This window comes from Filicampus tigris, chromosome 13, assembly GCF_054856515.1.
Source record: "Filicampus tigris isolate MCC_2025a chromosome 13, RoL_Ftig_1.0, whole genome shotgun sequence".
NCBI lineage: Eukaryota > Metazoa > Chordata > Actinopteri > Syngnathiformes > Syngnathidae > Filicampus > Filicampus tigris.
The window spans coordinates 13,019,092-13,038,901 of record NC_141229.1 but is presented as its reverse complement, the minus strand read 5'-3'; the positions used below and the strand labels follow the sequence as shown (position 1 = coordinate 13,038,901).

At 40.5% G+C, this 19,810-nt stretch overlaps 1 protein-coding gene across 2 annotated transcripts in view; it reads right to left on the bottom strand.

Moving 5' to 3' along the window:
* The window catches only part of LOC147137643 (latent-transforming growth factor beta-binding protein 2-like), a 105,650-nt gene that overhangs the window by 64,025 nt on the left and 21,815 nt on the right, over positions 1–19,810 (bottom strand). For both annotated transcript variants that reach the window (XM_086049837.1, XM_086049838.1), the window contains exon 3: positions 17,540–17,810. In XM_086049837.1, the coding sequence (XP_085905963.1) occupies positions 17,540–17,810 (271 nt within the window). The remainder of the gene's footprint in view (positions 1–17,539; positions 17,811–19,810) is intronic.

Here is a 19,810-nt window from a genome sequence, read left to right as displayed (position 1 = left end):
GCCAGAGAAGGCGGAGCTCAAACGCTGCTCCGCCGTCCACTCCAAATCATGATGAGCTTTTTCCATCGTTTACAATGATACCTGGCTCGCACGCATCCTGCCTCTCTTCCTGGACTTAGCCAGATGTTGCTCTCCCTTGTCATTGACTTCCAATGGCAATGTGACTTCCTTCCAGCATGAGCTCACAGCTGCCCTCTCCGCCTGCAGATCAGGGGCCACCGAGAGCAAGCACAACTCCGCATGCTCGATGTCATCATTAGGCCCCAGCAGAGCAGCCAAGGAGGAACTAACTCTTCCCCCTCCTTGTTCTGGGTGACTTGAAAGCAATTTTAAGACCTCGGCCAAGATTACACTGTACATGATTTGAAAAGACACATGGAAAAATGTTTGGGCTATCAAATGATGGCCATGCATGTTCAATTAAATCCCTGATGATCCCGATGAATAAACTGCTAAATGTGAGCACAGTTCACAGACAGAGAACAAGATTATTCGGCTCTCTGTCTACTGGAAGTAAAACAAGCTCATGTTTCCGAGCAGCTACGGTCAATTACACCAAACAGAAGATGTTACATGCTTGACCACTAGCTCAGCGTATCTATTATGTTCAATATAAAAAATGAGAAGAAAAAGTGATGTTAATAACCAAATCTGAACATACTTTTAGTGTATAAATCAAGGACAATCTACCGAGATCCAACACAAGAGCTGTATCAGTAATTGATCAGGATCCATGATTGACAGCAATTACTAACATACTTTGTAGTTCACAACCTCTTATATGTTGCAAGCTATTTAGTGGCTATAATATGAAGCGGTGTAGAACTAGACTACACTGTGTACTGTATCTTGAGAGATGCGTTTAAACAGTTGAGCGAGAATAGCAACATTTTCAAAACATCTGTCGGTATATATATATATATATATATATATATATATATATATATATATATATATATATATATATATATATATATATATATACAGCCGCAGGTCCTAATTTTGAGTCTGGGCTCAAGACTGCCTGAAATCTGGGTCCCATGGACATCATCAAATTCTTTACCAGGTCTTCATTGTCCAAAGAGAGCTGATGGGCTGTGATGGGCAACAGGTGGTTTTCAACTTGCTATAAAGCCTGTATTTTTCCATTCACAAAAAGATATTGTAAAGGTAAAACATTTCATGTTTTAAATCATTCTGGTGCTAACTGTACTTTGAGAAAGGAAACCTCAGTCCAAACAATTAATCTTAATCTTCTTCCTTCTTTTAATATCTGATTGCGAAGAAGGCCTCCAAGACATAACGCTATTGGTCGGATCCTCTTTCACTCGTCATATGGAAAGCTATTAAACCTCATCACATTTACGGAAATTACAAATCACAATGAGAGCCAAGAATTTACACTGAGCAAGGACCAACGCTGTAAATCTTCCAACGCGTTGCACAACCATGACTTGGCGTTCAGTCACAGTAAATATCTTTGAACTTGTTTTGGTATTACAGCATGCGGATGCTCGCCACTCATGAAGGCATGACAAGCAGCATGAATGGTAGTTCCAGACTCATGTCCTGAACCCAGATGGGGCTGGAAAGGAGGTGGTCTTGGAGCTACAGTAGAGCAAAGTTGAGTGCTGTGAAAGAAGGCCAGGTCTGAGAACTGGAAGACGAGTTCAAAAGACTAGAAAAACGCTCTGATCTTTGAGCTTCTGCTGATGCTTAACACAAACTATGTGTGAAATTGTGTCCGACGCAGTACACTGTCAGGCAAAATCATAGTTGTACTTTGAAGTTTTGTTGAACCTACTCGACCGGGATTTGTCAAACTATTTGGTTAGGTGGTTTGGTTTACTGGCTGTTAGCAAAGCCTATTTCACTTGACTTGGACGCCACAAATTGTCATGATATAAGTAGTGATGTGTCTTCTGGGAAACAGGAGTTTCAGGCAATGGATGAACAGGAAAAATCTGGATTCATCTGCTGATCCTGTTCAGTCCAAACATTCACACAGAAGACACAAACAGTGACCAAGATCCAGACGACTCGTTTACATCTCAAATAATCTTCGTAGATTGATTCATTTGCTCGTAGCCCAGTCTGGTGGCCTTAGTTACCGTCTCTCCCAATAAATTTCCATTTGAAATAAAGATTTTTGTCAGTTACAGCTAATGCACTTCAGAAGTACTACCTACTTTTTCCTACAATAAAATGCCATGACAAAGAGGTACTGTATGTTATTTTAATATTACTTTTCACCGGTCCCCTCTTAGCTCTTGAAGCTCAGCACAACCTTTCTTGGCAATGCCCATTTTTCATTTCCATTTGTTTGAAAGTTGCCTCATCCAAAACCATGTCTAATAGCTTATCAAAGCCAATGCAGAAAATAGAGTGATTTAAGGAGCTTGTCTGGATGTTTGATAGAGTGATTTGGCTCCGAACGTACTGTCTAAACAAGATAGTCTGACAGCGGCAAAAAGTGTCTGGAATGGACATCCCAGTCTGGATCACAACACACAACTCAATAATGGATGGATTTGGCCATCACATTTGTCTCTGTGACTTGCAGACATGACCTGCAGTGAAATGAGTGACAGCCTTCTGCAGCCATAACTATTGCAACCACACAAGTTGCTTGAGCCACCTTGGGAAATTTGAGATATTTGTTTAAAACTTAAGGATACGTTTACCCTTTTTCCAACTAAAAGTGTCAGCCAAAACATGTTTTATGTCAGGGTTGTATGAAATTAGAGCAATTTAAAGTCTACTTGGAAAATGCGAATAGTAATAGAGTAAATGACCATCATTACAAGTGTAAATCAAAGTTGAGGCATTTCAGGTAATGCATTAAAGTCCATTTCAGAGCTTTCCATCAAATAAGGTGATCATCAGTCTGACTGGAGGGAGCAGCAGAAATGACGAAAATTGTGCAAACAGCAGCTGAAACAATGGAAACTTTGTACTACTTCGATCAACCGCTGCAAAAACATTTTTCAGCAAAAGGGATTGATTTATGAATGGATCGGGGTGCTGACAAGAGACCTTTGTGAGGGATTCAAAAATATAAAATAGTCCAGGCCATAGTTTGTGTAGCATGCAATATGATCTCATAATATATTTATTTTCGTTTGCTTCTGTATAATTGCATCAGATATTGTCACAAAACAAACAAAACTATACAAATGATGGTTATAGACCGATATGTCTTTTTCAGGGCCAATACCGATATGGATTATTAGTAGTCAAGGGGCCTGATAACCGACGGCGGGCGCCGGTATTCATTTGCTGTAAAAGTGAAAATACTTGCGTGAAAATTTAAAAAAAACTAACTTTGCTGAAATGGCACAAAGCATGTTTGTTTAAACAACTTTTCAACATGTTGAAGGTTTTCTTTTCATTTTAAACATACAGAGAATAGATGACTTTGGTTTAAAATTCGAACAAATAGTGCAGGGAGTTTTCATCAGCATGTCTTATGCTACATCAAAAACTAAAAAAGTAAATAGCACCCCAAAGTTGTCTACATAAATACTTTTCCAAAATAACTGAAATGTTACACTTGTTTTAATTTCGAACAAAAATAAAAAGTGCAAGGAGTTCCCAGTATCAGCAGCATATCCTATACAGTTAAGGTCAAAATTCAAATAAATACATCAATAAAAAGTATCCTGAAGTTAACCCCGTTTTAAAATCTCTTAAGCAGTATTTTTCGTCAGGGTTTCATAAACCGTTGCAAAATGTGGCAATGATGTTCACAGACAGTGAAAAACTGTCTCAACATTGTTTGCAACAAGTGAAAAACATCTGCGAACATCTTTGTAACCTTTTGCAACATTTTACGAACCCTGACGAAAACCCCAAATTCGCTATGTTTGCAAGCGTTCGCTGTTCAGTGACATACCAGCTTTATCGGCCTTCAGATTTGTAAAAATGAAAGATGTTGATATTAGTCAAAATGCCAAATATTGACGCCGATAATCGGCCTGGCCAGTATTCAGTCCATCCCTTATTTTGGCATGACTACTATTGGGCACTGGGGTATGCAGAAGTGTCCTTCTCAGACTGATTGTGAATGCGGTATTGAGTGGTAAAGTCAGCTTTGTGAACTACTACACTACTAATGGGCCTCTGTCAGGATGGGCGTTTGACAGAATTGTTTTCATCAGGGAAACCCCAAAATTTTTCCTCAGTTGCTTAATCAATTATATTAGATTGAAAAATCGAACTCTTTCCCTTTCGGTGAGTTTAAAAATACATACATATCTTTTGATATCACTATTTCAAAGTTTGTAGCTTGAAAATGGGAAGAGATAAAAGGCATACTGTAAATGTTGATTGGTGCAATTTTGCTACTTTGTGGCTTTAAGGGTTAAGTGGCTTGAAGAGCGTTTATGTCATCAGACATGTTGGTGTTGTAAAGGAACACCAGCATGTCTGATGACATCGGCGACCTGGAAACTACTGCGTCTACTTACGATTTGTATAAAACAAAGAAGGCTTTGGATGACGGGCGATATGTCATTTATGATCTCCAAATTCAGTTGCAGTCCATTCTACCTTTCTTAGATACTGGATCTATGACCTGGATGACTGAAAGCCTTCACTGATAGACCCAGGAGATGTAATTCAAGAACTCAGAGACATACATGCACACTTGGTCATGTTTGGCTCTGCTAAGCCCAGCACTTTTGGCTCTGCTAAGCCCAGCACTGTTATAAATTCCTGTCTAAAACATCAACTACAATGTATTGTGGAAAGTGCAAACATTCCAGATGAGCTGTGAAGATGCTATCGTACGTTTGGATTCCCCTTGCCAAGTATGACATGATGCGTGCAGAATTTCATTTAGTAACAAGTTTTTACAGCGTTTATATTTGATAAGTGATAAGAGAGTAATTGCTATCTCGGTATTTCAAATCTATTTGCTTTTACTTTGAAAAGATGTGTGCTTTCCAATAGTTGATATACCGCACAGAGGCCACAGAAAAGAGTTCAGTCTGGAATTTGGTTTGTCTTAGCAGACTGGGTATATTTTAGAAGGTGAAAGAAGTCTATGTGGGCTGAGAAAAATAAATCAATCTTTTTTTTTTTTATACACACAAGTCAGTGCACCACACCATGTGCACCACCGGCAGTCAAAACCAATTGTGGTCACACTTTTCATTTCTCGGGCTTTACGCAGCACTCATCCACTCATCGTTTGCCACCAAGGCCCCGTGTCATTCTTTCAATAAAATCCTGAGGTTTGATTCCCAGCATGTGTCATTAAATATAATATCCAACCCTGGGGAATTTTTCATTTCGCTTTTGTGTGTTTCTCTTAGCAACAAGGTCGTGTAAAGGGACAGTGGCAGACTTTATCCTAATTGGAATACAAAAATAACTCAGTGACTGCTCCTGACATAGTAAAGTCTGACTTAAAATTACAGCCTTTTCTGGAAGTTTAATATCTGGTAGTAAACCTTTATTTTATATTCCAAGCTTTGCCAAGCTAAACACTCCAGTTGTTTGTGTTTCAACTATATATTAAGATGTTAAAACCATTTCAAAAAATGGTCCTATTCGTCCGGGTCGGCTCACCCATTATGCGAGATAGTTGAATGTGAAGGATGCCGTGGACTGTAGGGGGCACCAAAACTCAGGTAAAAATTCACCTCCAACATATTTATATAAAAAATATATATATATACTATTAACTCTTGATTCAAAATCTGAATGGTTTGACAATGAATGAAAGGAAGGATGAGTAAACTGAAATAAATATAAGATATTAATTAAATAAACAGAAAGGAGCAATGTGAGCTACTTTAGTTTGAAATCAGTGTTCCTGCCCAGAGCATAAGAAGCGACGTATCCAGCCACAGCTGACAGCAAAGTGGATGTAAACAAACACCGCTGCGAGTACTGAATGGGACAAATATGCTTTGTAAAGGTACTGCTGCAAGTACACAACAGATTGCGCAGGACTGAGTTCCCGGGTTAGTTGCTGTATATTTCCAGAAGGGGGAATTCCGTCAGAACTGATGGAAACTCAGTCGATCCGTCACTGACGGACGCCAGTTGTGTTATCGAATGATGGGAAACACTGCCGGAGTACGCATTGACAGAAATGGGTTTTCGTCCGTCAATGGAATCGTCACTAACCGGGTCAGTACCGACGGCCCATCTCAGTCCGTCACTAACGAACTCGTGTTTGCGTCAAGCAGACTGCATTATGGGCTCATCTCATTCCTTCTAGCTCCTCGTTCCTCTGTTGGCGAGCACCTTCCACCAGAAATTTCATCAAGGAGGGAGGAGGTTGAAATGTTTTGGGGCAATGAGACTGTGGGGCTCCTCGATGTCATTTGATGGGGACGCCTGCTAAAGATGACGTCCCGTCATTGACGCGTGTCACAAGTGCACCGTCTGCGGGTCAGAATCATTGTCACCACAAATGTTGACTTTATGTTTCACGTGGGATTAAATTAAAGTCTTCAGAATTTTACAGATGCCCTGCCGCTCGTATTACCTTCGAATGGTTGCCATAACAACAGAAATGTATAATGTTTGTCTGGGACAAATATTTTATGGATGTGTATTTATGTTCATATTTTCTGTTAAATCTTGGTGAAATGATTAATTTCGAGAATATTTTGTCAATAATTATTTTCAGTTTGGGTCACATATGCCAGATGTATATCAGACAGACAATTGTACTGTCGAAAGTCAGAACATTTTCTTGTCTTAACTTAAGCACGCCAAATTCGTTTGACACCGATTTGCTCCAACATCATAATTCGGTTACTTTGTGCACACCTGACCAAACAAAGTGAACCAAGTTGGAAAAACAAACTACTGTAGAGGTAAATTAAAATGCACCAAAAGGGTGCTAGGGTACAAACACCCCTTAGACTAGCCTTCGTAATAGATGATTGTAATTGTGCAGTATTCATTTTTGGCTGCGCTAAACCTATTTTCCCTTTCTCATCCAAATCAATGGCTGTGTTATTCATCCAAAGAAGCAGTTTGTTTGAAATGCATGCTCCTTGGAAATTACATTTATCAAAGGTAGTGCCAGTAGTTTAAAATTAGTCAATTCCATCACAGAAAATGACTGCACACAGACACTTTCTTCTAAAATAGGTGGAGGGATAAGGCCAAACATCGGTGAGCAATTAAGGGCCAGTATTTTTTTTTTTTGATAACATCTCCAGTCATTATGACTTAGATAATTGTGGGTCCTGGAAGAATATTTCCCCTTGTGAAAATCTGGGTGTGTCTAAAGGCTTATCGCACCCGCCACTGAGACTGGATTAAATCATGTTCTCTGTGTCTGGACAGCCTTCCAAGAATCTCTCTAGTAGCAGCCAGATCCTGGGTGAAATGAATTACTGTGGGTTTGGATTGGATAAGGCATTTTTTCTACCTCCCAATGGGGATAGGACTCATATAAATGGGTCTAGGCAAGCAAGGAAAACAGCAAAGGTTATTGAGAAAGAACTATAGAAAAGTGTATTAGTTGGATCTGACACACTGACAAATTAGGAGATGAAATGCAATTTAATTATAATGGTATCGATTGAGTGCAAGCATGAAATAGTACATGACAAAGTCACAAATGTTGAATCGAAGACAACTATACTTCTCGGTGTTGCTGAAAGCATCTTCAGTTTTGGATTAAACACAAAACTGCTACCAAAAGTTCAAGTTGTCTTCAATTCCATTTTTGAGGACTACCATGACCTGGATGACTGACTACAAAGTATATAATAGAGTTAGACATGAACATAACACACAACTGTAGTGGGGTAAACAGTTCCTTTTTGTCTCCTAGGGCGCCAAAGACATAATAAATCCAGAGAGGTCTGATCTTGGATGGAAGCACAGTGGTGCGGTTGCTGTGGTTCAGGGGTTACAATCATAACGTCTGGAGACTTTGTGAGCTGAGAGGTAACTCAATCCTCGCCGGTCTGTTGCAGTTACTCTGATCATTCGCTTAGCGAAATGCCACAGGACAGGTCAGCAGGAAGAGCCACTGCTGACTCAACTATTTCTGTGAGTGTCACATGTCAGACTGCTCTGACAGTACGCCAGAGTGGGTTTCCGGTACAAAAGCAACTGATGAAACTTTTAAACATGGGTGCATCAGTTTCGAGAACAATAAAGTAAGGTTCCTGGAAGAGTGGGCAGGCCCATGTGCGCGCACAATATTTAAGAGTATCATTTCTAATTGTATTTGGGCATATATTGAGATTCCCTGGTATGGCGCCTCCATCTGCCCAAATCAAGGTCCTAGAAACCATTAGTCCTCTGCACTGCGCTTGATTTGCCCAACAAAACTGGGCCAACTGACACTGCTGCCCAGAGAGTGTGTTGCAGACAAGCCTTTAGAGAAATGGGATGTGGGAGTGAAAGACGTATCTGTCCCACGCTGAGTGCTAAATTCTCTATGGTCCTTTGTTCCCCCCCCTAGCCTAGCAGGAAGCCAAACACTCATGGGACTCATTTGGCTCTGTATTTTTAGACAGAAACACAGCTACTTTTCCTGGCCCAACTGAGTCAATATTGCTGTGTTAAGCTTACTGAAATTCAGCCTACAGTACATTTACACTGTCTTCGACACATACAGTATGTTACACTTGTCAAACAAGAACACTCAGAGGACAGACCTCTGGAAAGTCTTTTAAAAAAACGTCACCTACATATTCAGGTGATAATATAAGTTCGTACTACTGTAGCTAAAGGGAGGTTTCATTCAGATCCAAAATTCTTTTAAGATCCAGATCGACAAAAAAAAACAACATTCATTTGTAAAGTAGTTTCCAAACTCAGCGATAAGCTTTGACAGTGATGTATTGTAAATGTCTGATTACTCTGAATGGGATTGTTGCCAAAAGCGATCTGGGTCGTATCTGGATAAAACTTGTTAGGAAATTACAGGTCAAAACACAGGCCAATAAAACTAAACCTTCCTGTAAAAACTATTCTTTTATGATAAGACAGTAGGGATGTAACGATTCACTCAACCCCCGATTCTATTCAATTTTCAGCTTCCGATTTCGATTCGATTTTTTCAAATCTTTTTTTTAACAAAATGAATGACTCATTTTAAAACTAAAATATGTTTTATTTTAACACCTGCTGTCTTTATTACAAAGAGTAACATTTTGTAACTACCAAAAAAAATGTATTCACTAATCATTTTGACTGTTTAACTATATTTTGGTCTTATGATCAGTGTTTTGTTAGTTCTAGAATCAAACATGAACATAAATAAATGTACAATACATTTGACTGTTATCTTTACAAGTTATTTTGTGATAAAAATTTCGAAATCGGTTCTTTTATTTTTTACATGTTTTATGCAGTTTAAATCAATTTCAAATGGATTTTCGATGAATTGTTACATCCCTTTAAGACAGGCTCTCATTTCCTGCCATATTGATAGAGTTACAGTATGTCATGCAATGCGCAATTAACTATGGACAGGTGGAAATGTGTCGTGTTTTGCAGGATAAAACCTGCCGTAACAGCCATTTGCTGGTCAAAAGATGAAAGGATGATTGTGGACCTGTCCTTTTATAGATCAGCAATGCAGACATGTTATAGCTGTACAACATTCCAAATGCTGATTCACTATAACTACACATGAAGAGCTACTGGAGCACTTGTGCTATTGTTTTTTTCTTTTAAATCTTCAAAGCCACTCCCACTTTTTTGTTGCACTTTTTCAGACTTAATAATGAGTAGTGACAAGACCACAATTCATGAATTATATTTCCATACAGGTGCCGAGGTCACCTACGGGATTTTGACAGCAGAGCCAGTCTGTGCTGCTGCTGGTGTGGTTTGTCTGTAATGGAAGTGAAAGCAACCAGTGATCCATGATTAACAAGGAGAACTCCCACTATGACCACAGTTTCCTCTGAGAAATGGCTGTGTGGTTATGTGCAAAGCCTTGAGTCAACAACCCACACACAAGCGCTCGGCCTTAGTTACCATGCATGCTGTACGTGGGTCATAACAGTTAATGGCAGTTGAGGGTCATTCATCTCAGTTCTTTGTTCCCTGTTGTTAATTCCTAATCATTGGAATGGGAATGATGAATCTGTACTGTAAAAATAATAATGAGTAAAGACACGCATGGATCAAAGACGAGAACGACGGTCAGTCGGCAGTAGACCTCTGCGAGGGTTGAAACAATCCTGATTTGGATGATCTTTTTTGCAAAAACCGCAAACTATACAACCTCAGGTACAGGCGGATATGCCTGAAAAGTTTCATGAGAAATCCAAACTTGATCAATGACGAATAAACAAAAGGCATGTGCTGATTTATTCAACAAACCAGAGTCACGCATCCTGGTAATGACTACTGTTTACATCAGGCTTATCACATACTTTCTCCACCAGAGTGTTCCACTGTGCAAACCTTTTATGAGCCAATATAGTGGATGGCTGGATTGCATCAAATTGCTTTACTGCAGGAAAAATAAGGCCTTTAAATGAGCAGCATGTGATTCAAGGAAAAAGTTACAAGTCCACTTCTTGAACACTGAATCCTGTCAGTCTCAGTTTCATGGATCAACTATGGGAGTTCGAATACCAGTACTTGCAGTTGGATGGGCTGTTACAGATGACCTAGTTATTACAGGTTTCCAATATTTTTAACTCAGTTACATATTTTGAGACAGGGTGATAAAAAAAAATCATTTTAACCACCCGGTTAGCGGTTACCTTTATCCTTAAAGCTACATCTACTGTCCAGGTGCCTCCTTCAGTCTGATTATGTAACAGAAAATGAGAGCAAGATGACCTTTGCAGGGATGGTGTACATGCTGCACACACATCCTGCTCTGCCCTGCTCTGTTTCCTGCAGACGACTGATGTCATAGACTAATGGGGGTGTGGAGGTGATATGAGGGCCTCAATGGAGAAGGTGATTTATGTGTTATCACCATTCCAGCTCAGCCAGGGGAGTTCATCACTGGCCTTGACCTTCCTACCGCGACCATCTGTGATCTATAGGATTTCATGCTGACAGTGACAGGTTTTTCACGACTGCTGTGTGTCGCACTTCCAGGAAAGGCCGACGTCACAATGAAATGTATTAGCACGTCACACTTCAGGTGAGGAAACAGCCATGCGGTGTTTACTTCCATTAAAATCCACAATTTTATAGTCCCCAAGCACATACTGTTGCGACATTTGATATTTACAGTTATAAGGGTCACTAAAACTGAGTCAAAAAAGGTGAAGGGTTGTTCCTGTGTCCCAGAGTCCAACATACAGTATGCTAAGACTTTTAACTCAAGGCCGGAATTGGGAGGCAGGAAGTAAAAGATGTGCTGCAGACCCACTGATAAAGCTTTTACAGGTACACGCCAGATTTTGAACATGCCTAATGCCTCACGTGTCCCAATGGAGTGTCTAGCCATGCCAATAGGAAATGATCTATGGACGTGGGGATGAGTAAGTAGAAGGAGGACCAAGTGAAGATTTAGAACCTGAAGAGACAGAGAAGTCGATACACTGGGCTCGACAGCTAATATACGTACAAGTGCAAGTCGTGACGCACCTTTTATTATGCAGTCCTATTTTGTCATTACAGTTAAGGGAGTGTTTAAAGAGTGTTTTATTGTTTCAACATAGTAATGCCAATTCAACGGAACAGACTGTGAGACTTTTAAGGTTACATTTCCCTGTAACTATACTATGTCACTACTGTGTATCAAGCTAAACACGGGCACCGGGCAAAAAGGGGTATTGTTCTTTGCAATTTGTACACTTAAAGCGGAAGTCAACCCAAAAATGTTCTTGACAATAATATGTTCTATGTCCATCCACCAGTCTCAACACGGCATTCTGGCTAATATTACGTTTGTGGAATAGGAGTTAAGCAGTAAAATCCACCATTTTTTGTCCATCTCAGGGGGCAGCCATTTTGTCACTTTCTCTCAACTGAAAATGACATCACAGTTGCTCAGGGCTCGGGTAACGACCAATCAAAATTCACCTGTTTTCTGAAGCTGAGCCATGATTGGTTGTTACCTAAGCCTTCAGCAACTGTGATGTCCTTTTCAGTCGACAGAAAGTAGCAAAAAGTCCGCCCCCTGAGATGGACAAAAATGGATAGATTTTGCAGCTTAAATCATATTCCACAAACACAATATCAATCAGAATGCAGTGTTTAGACTGGTGGGGCTACATATAACATAATATTGTAAAGAAAATTTTGGGGTTGACTTCATCTTTAGGGCGGCACGGTGATCGACTGGTTAGCACGTCCGCCTCACAGTTCAGAGGTCGTGGGTTCGATCCCGGCTCCGGCCTTCCTATGTGGGGTTTGCATGGTCTCCCCATGCCTGCGTGGGTTTTATCCGGGTCCTCCGGTTTCCTCCCACATTCCAAAAACATGCATGGGAAGTTGATTGGACACTCTAAATTGCCCCTGGGTGGGATTGTGAGTGTGGATGTTTGTTTGTCTCTGCGTGCCCTGCGATTGGCCAGCAACCAATTCGGGGTGTCCCCCGCCTACTGCCCGAAGACACCGGGGATAGGCTCCAGCACGCCCCTTGTGAAAATAAGCGGTATCGATAATGGATGGATGGATGGACTTCACCTTTAATAAAAGTATTAGACTCAGAGAAAAGAATGTGCTAGCAACTGATGATATTATGCTTGGCCTCTAAGATCGCAATATCTGGCTCCTACGCTGAAGACAATGATTTAGTGTCCAGCGTCTCCACATAGATCAGAAAACAAGTCAAATCAATAGTTGAATCATTAACTTAAACAAAGCCACTGGGAACTTAAGTCATGACAACAAAGTTGTTCACACATTTGATGCAGTAAAAAGATGAGAAACTTTGAACGCACCAAATCAAAATGACTGGAAATGGGGTGCGACCAAATGACAAATTTGGAAACACCAAGGCTAACAGGAGTAAATGTTGGTCTAGAGCCCTGCAATGACGATTGAGTGCTCATGTAATGATGTGGTAATGGGTCATATCATTCACCACAATAACCTCAGTTACACTTGAAATGGCAGCCCATAGGAAAGAAACAATTATATTTAAGGTGTCAAGGTGGCTTTTACACAGACTGTACAGCCATCGCACTTGAGTGTTTGTTTTTCTACTACAATTGGTGCCTAATGATGAGCATTAATGGCCAACAACTTTGCCTCAATAAATGATAACAAAAGATGACTGCAACTGAGGTGCGATACTGGACTAGTCACTTTTCTGTGTAGATTCTTATCAATGTGGTGGTTATTGTTTTTACTTCTTTTAAAATGTTTTTTTAAATGTTTTTAAATGTTTTCTCTCCCTGCGTCCATGTCTTATTCCTTTTCCAAACTATTGCTACATGCTACTATGGCGCCACTTGACAGGTGAGGTCAATAAAAAGGTGCTGCTGACATAAAAAGTCAAATGTGATCCAAGACAGACTTATTTAGTACCTGACACCCTCGCCAGTAGGACAAAACTGGAAAGAAAGTAGCTGCACATATGGGAAGGAATTTACTCCCTGGGCATTTAGGAAAGAAAAAAAAAAAGATATTTCTGAAGCAAACGTCAGTCCTCCCTAATCCTTAATCCAAATACCAAGACTGGGCAATGGTGTTGTCTCACTATCTCATTGTATGACTTCATGTTGCTTGTGCTTTCTTGGCTTTGGAGCAGTGAAACATCAATCAGATATATGAAACGAAGACTTGCATCCTCCACTTCTTCTCCAGGGGGAACACTTTCCACCCTTTCAAGTCAAGTCTGGTCCAAAAGAATGCAGAACATTTTCTGTCAGTCCATGAGGTCTTAGATTTGCACTCCAATTTGTCTCAAAGCTTGCTGGAAGGACCGGGAAAAGAAATAAATCTCAGATGATTTACAATGTTGGCAGATTTTCCACCTGTCATGTTAAGGACTTTACGCAACAACCACATCTAATAATTAGCCAAAGCTGCATGCTGGGAAATCTCGAATTCCGGAACAGGGAAATGTCTCATCTTGGAACCTAACCGCACTTCTTACAAGTAGTTAGTCAGCTTTCACATAATTATCAGGGTGAACAGTCACACTGGGGGCACGCGTGACTCAACAACACTCTCTTCCCTTTACTATCAATCTGTTTGACCCAGAACGGTGAGTCAGGAAGCAGAAATACTGTGTGAATCAAGAACAAAGAGGGACGTGCATGGCAACTGTGCGATTATCACGGAGAAGCAATTAGATTTACTATGACTCAAAGATAACCATTTTGGAAAGTGGGATGCACAAGACTATTCCATGAATCATCTGCCAAAATTTACAATTGATCGCAGATACCACAAACAGGAGTGTGGGGGAGTCAGGATAATACTACAACATTGGCAAACACACAAGAGGCCCTGTTTTCATGCTCAGCGCAGGTCTAGGACAAAGCGCAGTTTCTAATATGTTTTCTTTCACTTGGCATTTTCATAGACAAGCACAGTTGAAAATGGGCATTTGCACCGTTGTGGGACTGAACAAAGCCGCCTTGATTCAGGTGAGCCGCGCGGTCTACGTGGCGGAAGCATAACGGACTCGCTGTAATCCGTGCAATCTGGCCGCTGCGAAGCGGGCACTTGGAGACCCCCTTCAACGATCGTGTGACAAACACACGCACACGCACAAACACACACCTGATGTGCCACGATACGCGGATGCTTTTAGAAATATTAAAGATGATAATAATAATAATAATAATAATAATAATAATAATGATAATAATAATAATAATAATAATAATAATAATAATAATGCATTCAATAAATTGATTCCTACAATATTTCTGAGGTTTTGGTGGAAAATGTATTGAATGAAATGCGATGACATCCACAACACAAATAAGCAAAGCGCAGAATCTGCCTGCTTGGATCAAATCCACCAAAATCGCATTACACCACCTGCGCCACAACTTAGACCTGGTTTCACCTGGTCGAAGGTCGAGTCTACTTTGTGTCATCAAATTGTCAGGTACGCCGAGGGCGTGTAATAGTAAACACCCTCGGACCACCTGAACGCCCAGAGAGGCGTAGCACAGTCTGCCAAATTCTCAAACACAGTAAACTATTCCTAAGAAAGTCCCTAATAGATGATGATCATGTGGTTTGTTGAATGAAATTTAAAAAAGACAAACTAAACAATAAACGATACAAAAAAAAAAAAGAATAATATATATATCCATACTCTTCGCTGCACATTCCTTTTGGTCATTTTCATAATTTTTGGACCGAATCATTGCTTAATAAAAAAAGATGCTATACATAAGGTCAAGGATGCGGCGGCGGAACCATCCACCTACTTATGCAACGGACTTCCGCCTTCTGCTGCCGAGGGATACAGCCATTTTTCAGTTTACAGCAGTGATTCCCAATGAGTTACCGCCTCCCAGGAAGAAGGAAATATTTCGCCGCGCCCCCCCAAACTTTTCACCGCCACTATAAATAGGAAAAAAAATGTCTATGAAATTCTTATAAGTGCACATCTGCATAATATAAATCTGCTGAAAAACTTGTAACATTTTTTATACTCCTTGCACACACTCTCACAATGAAAGTGCCACTGCCACCTACTGTTGTTATGCACTTACAGTTTATTCTAGTACGGCAAAAACGCATGCACCACCTCGGTATTGCAATACGCCAATACGCAAGTGGGGCAACCTAGATCCATCCGCTAGTCCATGCCAAGACCGTTCATATACCGGAAATAGTATGCATGTAGAGGTAATTTTTCTATGAAAATTTTGTGTGTAACGCGAATTGCTCGTAAATAGGCACGTGCTGAACTTGAGGTTCCACTGTATCGTACATTTTCTTTGAACACTTATAAATGAATAATGAATAAATGACAAAACATATAATGGAAATTATATGTCATCTTAGCGGCCTTACAGCCATGCAGCAAGTGCAAATCCACCACTGTTCTGGCTTGTCTCATATGACCGCACTGTTCAGAAGGCTGCATCAATGTTAAGTGTCATTTATTTCCAGATCTAACTGTATTCCATTATTGATAGCAGGTACTAAGTATTAAATGGTGCAATTCAATTTTGAGTGTAAAACTGAAGTAACAACTCTCCCTCGACCAATCAAGTTGAGCACATAAATGCACTTGGCTACTATTAGAGTAGTGAGTGTATCCCTGAGCTTGCAATGCCCAGGAAACAGACTGGTATGTCTGGAACAACCAGTCCCCCTGATTTTGGTAAATCAACTTGAGCAAATAGAAGTAGGCATTGGGCCAAGGTCCAAAATTTTAAACTATATGATAAAGAGCGCTGTAAACAATAATAAACTATTAACATTTTCCCAGAATGCCTTTGTTTGGGAAATATCTCAACGTCCCGAATGAATAATACATTTGTATCCATGATCGGGCCATTAATCAGAGCAAAAGGTTATTTCGAAGCAAATTGGACCTAAAACAGTCACACGCATACAAGCCAAGAAACTATTAGGCCTGTCTGATTAGCAGTCTTTGGAGAATTAACTGAAAAGACATGTTCATCAGGGCAATTACTAGTTGGACGGGTTGTAGTTATTCTAAAATCGGGAAGAAAAACTGCAAATGTCAAACACCAAGAAAATATAATTTTCCCAGTCTATTTCATAGAAAATAGCTTGTTTGATCCTTCTGTCTGGTAAACCGTGTTATGTTTATCACATCTTAGGGATTTACCTTAATACTTCAAGTATGGAAGCAAATTCTTATCACTCTTGACATTTGTTTTACATAGTGTATTTCAAAGATTAAGGGTTGAATCGACTCATCTGGAAGGATTTATTGCACATGTAAACACGGGCACTTGAAGAGGAGTGTAATTAAACTGGGGCTGTTTGTCCAAGAAAGTTAAAAAAATTTTGTAATCGGGTGGTTTATATCTTTTTTTTCCCGGCCTCCATGTAGAACCGTAAAGGTACTTTAAACAAACTGCTCTGGGGATTTTTCCTTTTCAGATAAATACAATGCAACGCTCTCAAAATGGCTGTGACTTTTTCATAGAGGTTAAGTTTTAGTATAAAGTAGATTTTATCTCATGACTGCAAACAAAGACAAGAAATGGAACAGTAAGTTTCATAAGAAAACAACTTATTGTGGGTACTGACCTTTGAACATCGGAGTGTAAGGAGCTAAAAAACAAAGATGCTAAAATGTCACAGGCTACTTTGGCGCCACAGAAATCACGTTCGTTTAACCAGTCTTTTGCTTTCCCTGTATGCTGATTGACTCGGTTTTAGAGCATAATTCATCATGGCCACAGGGCAAGATAGCGAACAATGATGCTCTAGCTAATGGTTGCTCACAGATTTTTCACGTGAACAGTACATTTTTGTCATCTTTTTAATCCTGAAAGTGGTTAGCATTAATAGCGGCTAGCGTGACGCCGAACCGTAAGCATACAACAACTCACTCGAAAAGTCATGGTATATTACTTGGGTCAAATGTAATTGAGCCCTTCTCCTTTTTCGCCTGTCATTTGAGGTTTTCTTGCTCCACACAGAACAGGTGGGAAGTCACAGCTGAATCACTTACGCAGTGTGGACTGGTTGCCTGGTGGTCGCAGGTCGCGGGGTCTGGACCTTGGTGCTATCAATGGCCTGCCTTTCTGCGGGCCGTCTCCGCGGTTGGTCTCTCTGGAAAGCGTTGCTGCCCGGCTGCACACGCCTCAGTGACCCTCTCTCGTGGATGTACACCTGCTCGGGGGCCACCTCCTCGCAGCGGGGCCCCTGGAAACCCGAGCGGCAAACGCAGGTATGCGGTCGGCTGCAGGAGCCGCGGTTCTGGCAGGGCGGCTGGCAGTCGGCTAAAGAGAGAACACAGATGGAGTTCAAGTTTTCAGCAGGTCATTTTAGAACGTTTTTCCCTCAATTGTATCAAGAATCAGTAGTACAAATGTCTCCTCATATTCTGGGCACCGGGGCTCATTTTAAATGTATTCAATCAAGAGGCCGTTAGCTTAACTTCTGGGCCTTTTTTCTACCTTTTATGTAGCAAAAAGCCTGGGGGAGGCTGTCATGTTCAATTTCTTAAGCATACATGTGATCACCTACTTATCCAGCTTCTGGCTAAAGTAAAAGACTGTAATCAAGGTTCATGGTTCTGTTTAGGGGAATAGGGAGCAATTTCGTCACAGATCTAGAATTTGATGGGTGCATCGTCACTGCAAATTAGGCTGGATTAAACTACATGGGAAAGTGACAGGATTCCAATTTTTAGCTCCCAAGTGTCATAATTTTGTATATAGGTCATGGTAGTGTAAACAGAAATCAGATATCCTTAGATTGGAATCAGGCCTCGTCAAAATATGGATACAAGACTGTTTTCCGGTGTCTATTGTATATAGTATAGTGTTAATTTATTGAATTTACTTGTTGTATTATGGCTATTTTGTTGTTGTATGTAAAGTGCTTTGTTACAGCTGTAGCTGTTGTGAAATGCGCTATAAAAATTATATTGTATTGTATTGTAATAAGTAAAGCATTTCTGGACAGCGGGATGTGACATAATACTCAGGGTACCTGCATTAAAACCAAGTTGGGAAAGCCGCCATACCAGGCCAACTAAACTGCAATGTTTAATATTGCTTAATATTGCCTTATTGCTAACTTGTGTTTGTTGCCTGATATTGACACGGCTCTAGATGATGGGCACCTGCAGTTTGTTTCAGTTGCTCCGTCAATGTACAGTAAACTTAAGGATTTATAAGGCTGACTTGAAAAAGTATGTCGGTCGACAAACCACCAAAAATTGGATATAGGCACTCAATTGGAATTGTACACTTTAGAGGTCATATAAACTGAATGCATGGGGAAAAGGGAATCTAAAGATAGATGATAGATTACAGAAATATTATGTAGAAGTGCAGCTTTTATTTTAAAAAAAACAAGCTGCATCTGAAAGGTATTACTGTACTCCGAAGATAAACGGCTACATAATATTTATCAAACGAAACGCAAATACATTGTGCCGAGGTCATGGAAAAATAATCTGTGTCAGTGCGCCGACCCACTTCCACATCCTCCCATCACATTACAGATACTTCAAGCCCTGAAAGCCCGGCGGCATGCCATTTAAGTAAACAGCCTCTCCATCTTGTGACACATAGATTTTTAATAGAGGATGCTTGAGGGGGATTTAAGACACTGTCCTTTTAACGGTAAATCAGGCCACAAAGCAAAGAGCAGTACTCTGTCAAGACAGCTATGGAATGCTATTGACACAGACGCTGTGGACACTGACGGATCGCAGGCCGAAACACTAGCACAGCTCCTGGAATTGAGAAAGGCTCCGTTGCCTCTTACTTGCATGTACGTCCTGATATAGCCATAATTCCCAGATTCCGTGGCCCTTCTGTATATATGTCATTCATTTTCCACCTGTTACCTACATTGCTTTTTCCCCATAAATGTTTTTTTTAATGTCAATTCCCTGGCAAAGACAAACTAAAGTCTGTGTTTAGGTTTTCTTACCATGAATGGTAATCGAAAGGCCAGCCCATTATGCGCAGTCATGGTGTGATGTGACGACAAGTGCTAACAAGCTGAGGATTGAATATCACACTCTCGAGTTTTTAACGGATTCCTTCAAACATTTCACGACTATTAGGAAAGGTCAGACTGTTTTGCTGATAAATTGGACAACTACGTAGAAAATAGGGTGGTGCGGCTCACTTGCGGTGATGGGAATTTTCCATCATGGGATAAAATGGGAATGTCCTGACTCCTGGGCTCTGTCTGGCAAGGGGGTCAATACATCATCAAGCTTGTATGGTCTGGCTATGTGCCACCTTCTTGTCTTGTTCTG